This window comes from Canis lupus, chromosome 29 (assembly GCF_003254725.2).
Source record: "Canis lupus dingo isolate Sandy chromosome 29, ASM325472v2, whole genome shotgun sequence".
NCBI lineage: Eukaryota > Metazoa > Chordata > Mammalia > Carnivora > Canidae > Canis > Canis lupus.
Window position 1 is genome coordinate 19,051,184 of NC_064271.1, and position 8,151 is coordinate 19,059,334.

The 8,151-nt window shown below is 38.1% G+C and overlaps 1 protein-coding gene across 16 annotated transcripts in view; it reads left to right on the top strand.

Moving 5' to 3' along the window:
* SULF1 (sulfatase 1) overlaps positions 1–6,276 on the top strand; it is a 175,553-nt gene extending 169,277 nt beyond the window's left edge. For 15 of the 16 annotated variants that reach the window (XM_049103768.1, XM_025477927.3, XM_025477931.3 and 12 more), the window contains one exon: positions 4,769–6,276. In XM_049103768.1, the coding sequence (XP_048959725.1) occupies positions 4,769–4,799 (31 nt within the window). In that variant the 3' untranslated portion in view covers positions 4,800–6,276. The remainder of the gene's footprint in view (positions 1–4,768) is intronic. The other variant, XM_049103766.1, reaches the window with a different exon arrangement.
* Positions 6,277–8,151: the final 1,875 nt, after the last annotated feature.

Here is an 8,151-nt window from a genome sequence, read left to right on the forward strand (position 1 = left end):
AGGAAGAACTTATATCTTTATGATGCTAAGTCTTCTATCCAGGAACAAAAGAAATTTTGCCACCTGGTTAAGTAAATTCTAGGTCTTTCAGGAACTTTCTAAACTATCTTCTTATAGGTTTTCCACGTTTCTAGTTTATTCATAGTCTCTTATCCTCTCTGTTCTGTGTGAATAGGGTTTTCCTCCATAATTAAATCCTCTTTGTGATTCTCATTTGTGTATATGTGGGCTATTGATTTCTGTATGTTAATTTTATATTCTGCTACCTTAAAAAATATTTTTATTTTTGAGTTAATTTTGTCATTGATTCTTCTGGATTTTTCAGGTGTACTTGTCTTACATTTGTGAATAGAGATAGCTTTGCTTCTTTTCCAATTCGTTGGCTCTAATTGATCCCTTTTGTCAAATTGAATGAACTAATACTTCTAGTACAATGTTCCCTCATTCCTGATCCATTCAGTGAGAGGGCGGGCCTTAGGACTAAGTTGTATACATCTTTATCATGTTAAAGAACTAGCCATTGATGTGTGTGTGTGTGTGTGTGTTTATTACTAATGAATGTTGAATTTGTCAAAAATCTTTTTCAGCATCTATGGAGATGCTCAAATAATTTTTCTCTTTAGATCTTCCCATACGGTATATTATATTAATGGATCTGCTAAGAAGGAGCCAAGCTTTCATTCCTGGAATAAATTCCACTAGGTCATTATGTGTTATTTTCTTAATATTATATTGACTTCTCGGCTTGCCTGGGTGGCTCAGTTGATTAAACGTCTGCCTTTGGCTCACATCATGATCCCAGGGTCCTGGGATCCCTGCTCAGCAGGGAGTCTGCTTCTCCCCCTCCCTCTGCCCCCAGCTCATGCATGCATGCTTTCTCTCAAATAAATAAAATTTTAAAAAATAATAATATTGAATTCTCTTCAATATTTTATTTTGGGTTTTTGTTTTTATATTAATAAATAATGCCAGTCTTGTCCTTTTCTGTTTGTCCTAGTGTTGCCTTTTTAGGTCTTGTGTTAGTTTTCTATTGCTGCTGTAACAAATCACTACACTGTCTTAAACAATACACATTTATTCTTTTATTTTTAGTGGTCAGAAGTCCAAAATGGGTGTTAATGGGGCTAAAGCCATGGGGTGAGCAGGTCTGTGTTCCTTCCGGGAGCTCTAGAAAAGAGACCCTTTCCTTGTCTTTTCCCACTTCTGGAGGCTGCCTACATTCCTTGCCCACCGCCCTCTCCCCCCATCTTCAGAGCTGGCAGGATGGGGGGTCTTCAGATCTCTAGGTGTCTGCCTGTGTGCACATGCGCAGGCACACGCACGCGTGTGAGACCTCCACTTCTGGGTGTGCATCTTCTCATTCCCCGGCCTCCTTTTCCCTAATTAGGACCTTTGTGATTACATTGTCCCCATCTGGACACTTTAGAATCACCATCCCTTACCAAGGTAATTAAATCACATCTGCAAACTCCCTTGTAAGGTAACATAGACACAATTTCTGGGATTAGGATATGGACCTCTTTCTCTCTGCCACAGCTAGTTATATTTGCTTCATAAAAAGAGTTTGGAGATTTTCTTTGCTTTTCTATGCTTTGCTCCTCCTTGAAGCCTCCTGTGAAACCTTAGGGACCTGATGCATCTTCGTAGAATAGTTTCTTAATAACTTTCCTTTCTTTGGAAACTGCTTTATCTAAGTTTTCTATTTCTATTGGGTCAATTTCAATAAACTATTTTCTGGGCAATTACCTGTTTCATCTAGGTTTTCTAATTTATTGCTTTGAGGTCTACAAAGTGGTCTCTCATGTTTTAAATTTCGTATGTTTCAATGATTATTTCTCCCTTGTCATTTTTTATTTCATGTATGTGAACTTTCTCCCCTTTCTCTCAAGTACCTGAACTACTGATTGTTTTGATACTTTTTTAAAGAACCAGGATTTTTTTATTTATTAATTAGATATGTCATTCTTCCGTTCTCTACCTCATTAATTTTTGCTTTCACCTTTATGATTTCCTTCCTGGTGCTTTCTTTTGATTCACATTGTTCTCTCTGCAGCTTTTTTTGAGTTTTGGGTTTAATTCATTTATTTTTCATGATAAAAGTGTGTAAGGTGAAGAATGCTTAAAATGATACGTATCATGCTTTATGCATCATAGGTTCTAATACAATGCATTTTCATTATCATTTTTTAAAATTCTGCACTTTTAGATTTGTATTTTACTTTTCATCCAGATGATGTTTGTCAGCTTCTAGGTGAAAGGGCTTTCTTGTTGTTACTAATTTCTTGTTTCATTGTGTCAGAGTGTTTGTAATATTTCTATTCTATGCAACTTATTAATTCTTTTTTTGTGACCTAACACAGAATCAAATAACGTGAATTTCTATGTCTGTTTTAGAAGGTGAGAAGGAGTATACTCTTGGACACATTTAAATGAGAACTATCTGATTGATTATGTATTTAGGTCTTCTGGATTATTATTTAATTTTAGTCCACTTGGCCTGTCTTAGATTATCACTTATTATATTTCCATGTACTTCACTTTGCATCTTTAACAGGTAGTTTCTTCTTTATAAAGGTAGTTGCCTTCCTCCCACCCTTTGGAACTTTGTAGGATTTGTATTTTTGTCCTATTGGTTGCCTTTGAATATAAACGTTTTTAATGCCCCTAGTCCCTGTTTCTTATTTAATCTTTTATTATCTCATTGGTCAGTTTTTAATGGTGTTCTTTGACTCCCAGCTCTTACTTCAACTCTACTCTCAATGAGCTTCTTCTCTTTCAGCTTTTCTATCTTTCCTCCCATTTCTAGTTACATTATTTTTACTTTGTCATATAAAATGTATATATTATCTTTCGACCCATCTCCTACCTTCATTGTACTCCTAAATCTGATAAGTACATTAAATGTTCACATTCAATCCTTTTGCTGAAGTTTCTCCAATGATTTCTTGGTTGAATGAAGACTATTCAAGAGAGCCAATATGTATAGTATTCCCTGCCTTCTTACATTTAGTTTCAGAACTGTTCTTCTGTAGCCTTGATACTTGAAGAAGATTTGGATGGTTGTGAGATCGTTGATTCAGACTTTAATTTTTTTTTCAAACTTTAATTTCTGATTTAAGATAGTTTTCACATCCTGGGGTGCATGATTGAAAGCATTTAATTTACTTGGCAACTTTGTATTGTGATTTCCTTCACTTTATGGTTTATTTTGGTAGGACATCTGGCATTTTCATAAGATAATAGATTTTGTTATTCTTATTTTCTATTTTCTTTTGTAACAATTGTGTATAGATTGAGGCTACCTTTATTAATTTCATGGATTCAAGTATTTATGAGATTTCTAGTTTAATATGATCCTTTCTAGTGGATGTAACCAAATATACTTTCTTTTTTACTATTTTATTTTATTATTATTTGGGGGTGAGAGGGAGGTTGTGTGTCTTCCAAATTTTTCTTTTTCCTTTACAGGATATGAAATCCCTCCCCCCTTCTGCTGTCCTCTACCTTACTCACCCAGTTTCCAAAGGATGTTTCTTCTTGCTCTGTGTCCTTTTCTCCCTGAAGCAGTGCCTTTTAGACTACCACCTCGATTCATGCCCATTTCTGAGTCTCTTCCTGTTACAGTCTTTTCTACTTCAGGTTGACGTTCTTTCCAGCGATGGCTTCAACTCAGTTCTTGGCTGCCACTTCATATCCTTCTTCTCTTGTCTATACCATTTTTCCAGGGCTCGTACCCAAAGTGTGACGTTACGGCTCTGTTGAGATTTGGTATTAACTTTTTCTTTCTTTCTTTTTCATTTTTTTACTTACAGGTGGTTTGAAGATTACATGATTTTTTATCTTCTAGTTTACCGAGAGTGTGGGTGTTGTATAGTTTTACTTATTCTTCCTGCTGATCTGTGTTGCTTTGTGGGTAGTTCATCACATTAATCCAGGCTGCCTCTTTCTAAGTGGCACTTGGACACAGCAAGGGGAAAGATGCTGTTTTCTGCAGGACTATAGTTACCGTGGTGATGTAGAAAGATCTGAGAGAGAGAAAGCTGGTGTGTTCTTTGTACACTGTGAAAACCATTCAAAGACTGACTTACCTAGAGCATAGAACTTTCAAGGCCACAACAAAATCAAAGAAATGGATGCAAGCATTAGATCTGAAGAGTATAATTGCATTCACATTTATTTTTATGCTGAGTGCCAAGGAGCATAAAAATGTCTTGCATTAAATGTCTTACATAAAATGTCTGAAATTAACTTTAATATTACGTTAAAACACTTTTTTTTTACTCTTTATTGTTTCTTTTTATTTTTTATTTATTTATTTTTTCTCAAAACACTTTCAAATTTATCATTCACCCGGCGACCCTGTAGGTAGTAAAGTTCTATCGCACAACTATTCCCACATTTTGTCCCACAGATGAGGGACAAAGACTCAGATTGCCTCACTCACATGATGTCCTGGCTGGAAAGTTGACTTGAGTTGAGCGGGGGGTAAAACATAAACCTCCTGACTGATGATGCCATGCATTTCCAGTACCAGCTGTGCCTCATCATAGAGGTTTGTGCTTGTATGAGCCTCTTTCCAATTTTTTGTTACTGTTCGATCACTTCTGTAACCTAAGTCCACTCCCTGATAATAAATTACTAGGGGAAAATGCTTTTTAGTGTTGTATTTCAAGTCGATCTGTGCTGTTAAAAACAATGTAAGTTGCTTGTCTGATAAGTAGGAAGTACTTTCTCCACTAATGATCCATCTTCATCTCTCTTTCCACAGAGGACAGTTATGGGATGGATGGGAAGGTTAATCTGCCCAGCCACACCACAGATGTCAACTGGCAAGGTCTAGAGGATTTATACAGTGTGAATGCAAGTGTCTATGAGTACAGACAAAACTATACACTTAGTCTGGTTGACTGGACTAATTACTTGAAGGATGTAGATAGAGTATTTGCACTGCTGAACAGCCGCCATGAGCAAAATAAAACAAATAAGACTAAAAATGCTCAAAGTGATGGGTTCCTGGCTGGATCTGCTGAGCTCTCTGTGCCAGCAGAGACGGCCTCCGCTGAGTCAGATGAAGACCCGAGTCGTCTGGTTGGGGAAGCGCCTCATTTGACCTTGCCAGCTGACCTTCGAACCCTGCATTTGAACCAACCAACATTCAGTCCAGAGACGAAACTTGAATGGAATAACGACATTCCAGAAGTTAGTCGTTTGAATTCTGAACACTGGAGAAATCATAAAACTGAAAAATGGCTGGAGCACGAAGAGAGAAATCATCTTGAAACCGATTTCAGTGGCAATGGCCTCACAGAGCTGGTGCTCAAGCCCAGGCCCCGGCCGCAGCCCGGTAGCAGGCAGCACAAAGAACTTCCCCAGCGTGGTGGTCCAGGAGAAGATGTTTTTGAAGATCAGCTGCACCTTCCTGTGCATTCTGACGTTGATTCTGTTCATCAGACCATCAATACGGCGGCCGTGGAGCAGCCTCCCAACTCCAGCAGCGAGAAAAGGATGTTGAACAAGGTGAAGAACCACAAGATGGGGAGCTTACAGAGTCTGGAAGGCAGTGCCTCCTTTCCACTCTCCTCTGACTAGCTGAAATTGTTACCTTACCCTAAACATAGTATTTTTTTAACTTTTTATTAGTAAACTAATACAGGCAATCACAACAGCCCACACTCCAAGCTACCGTAGGTACACAGGTGCAGAAGTTAGCACGCGCGTGAGCAGTAGGCACACAGGGACTCGGGGTTGTTAATTAACTATTTGTCAAGAATAGAAAGGAAAGTTGATCTGGGTGTGCTTGTTTGGGGGAGACTAAAACAGTATTATCTTTCGAAAGTTATAGGGATGTGCCTATACAAATACTATCCAGTCAAGATGGCTAGGATTGTACTAAGTTTCTAAAACTTGACGTCCTCCATGAGTCTTTTGACACACTTTCCACTGCCTGCATAATGTGGTTTTGATTCCTTTTTTAACCACTGGGATTTTCAGTGCCATCATGTCCAATGATTTTGCATTTTGAGATCAAAATGCCATGTCTATTTGGTTAGTCTTTTTTTTTCTCTTCCCATAGGCTTTTCATAGTCTCACTGCTGCTCTCAGTGTGACCACAGAAAGTAGACCCCAAGAATGGCACACAGTATGGATCACATATTGTTCAGCATATGCTTTTGCCAGAAAATATTGCATGCGTTTTCCTCGACTTGCTAAAATTGATTAGCAGAAAGGCATGGCTAACGATGTTGGCAGTAAAAATAAATAAATCGACAAAACAAAGATTGCCTGCTCTCTCTGTGCCTAGCCTCAGTGTTCATCATATGCTTCAGATTGCTAAATTTTATTATTTTATTAGCAGGATAAAAGGACTGAAGACTTTTTTTTTCATCTTTGTTTTCTTTTTTTTTTTTTTTTTTTTTTTTTTTTTTAAATTTTTATTTATTTATGATAGTCACAGAGAGAGAGAGAGGCAGAGACACAGGCAGAGGGAGAAGCAGGCTCCATGCACCGGGAGCCCGACGTGGGATTCGATCCCGGGTCTCCAGGATCGCGCCCTGGGCCAAAGGCAGGCGCCAAACCGCTGCGCCACCCAGGGATCCCTCATCTTTGTTTTCTTGACCTGGCTAATAAGGTCAAGTGCTGAGAAAATATGCTTAGTTTTGAATTTATATAAGAAATCTTTTTCAATTAAACAAACTCATGAATGTTTCATATTTTAAACACACCATATGTGTTATATGATTATTTTTAAGGCCTTCACCACGTTCTGGGTTTTTTTTTAAGGCATAATTCAAGACTGCTTTTGAAATTCCGTATTCTTGAAAATATTCTTGTTATGTATTAGATTTTTAAATACCAGCAAAAGGATTACCTCATGGAGAGTTATCAGTACCCTAGCCAACTTCCCAAGAAGGTTTTTTTTCGCTTAACCATGATTTTCTTTTTATTTTTAGATCATTCAAATGCATAGGTAAATTATGTTTTCTTTAAGTGTTTAAGGTAAACTCTTTTTAAAGAAAGTTTAATGTTATAGGTGAATCTTTGATAACTTTAAGTCTTTATCATAGACTCTGTACATATGTTAAAATTAACTAGCTCTTTATCAGATGTGTGTGTCACCAGCTGAATGACAGAAGAAACATATTTATGGTCATGAATGATGTGCTTTGTAAAAAGGTTTCAAGTTATTAGGAAGCATACTGTGTTTTTTAATCTTGTGTAATATTCTGTGATACTTTTATAGAACAATTCTGGCTTCGGGAAAGTCTAGAAGCAATTATTTCTTGAAATAAAAGGTGTTTAAACTTTACCTGTTTCAGAGAAATGAGCTTACCAAGTTTTTGTGCTATACACCCATTCTTTGCAAGTAAAATTGAGTCCTGATCTCAATCGACATGAAGGAATATTAGCCACATTTGTAAAATCACCCCAAAGTCAGTGTGTTACAGAACGCGCTCAGATTAATGATTTCATTGTGGATTTGCCTCCTTGCTTCAGGTAAGATGTGGCAAAGGCAGCACAGGAGTGGCTTCCCCGCTATGTCACCTGGGCAGTTGCACAGAGCCAGTGCTTGGTTTAATCCTCTACTGTAGCCATCCTGACATCTTTAATGACTTTTGAACAAGAAATCCCACCTTTCCTCATTTTCACCAGCCCAACAAATTATATAGCTGGCTCTGGGCAGCACAAATTGGAGTTTTTCAAAAGCAAGAGGACAGGTCCACTGAAGGAAGTTTCAGTTCATTGGGGACAGAACCATGGACTTTGCTTGAGCAAAGACCTAACCATCCTCCAATAACACCTCAGTTTCTCCTGACTGACAAATGCCATATACTTCCCTTGGCTCCAGATTTCCTGAAGAGCTTTCTCTTCTTCAAGTAGAGGGGCTGACAATCTGTAAAATGTCCAGAGCCTGAAAGGATAATAGTAAAGGGGGAAGAAACAAAAGCAAAGGGCTTTTTGAGATCTGCTAACCCGGCCCTGGGATAATTTAGGAAACCATCCATGAGTTTGCAAGGGCCGCCGTAACAAAATTCCACAGGCTGAGTGGCTTCAACAACAGACATTTACCTTCTCCCTGTTCTGGAGGCTGGAAGTCCAAGACCAAGAGGCTTTGATTTCTTCTGAGGCCGCTCTTCTTGGCTTTCGGGTGGC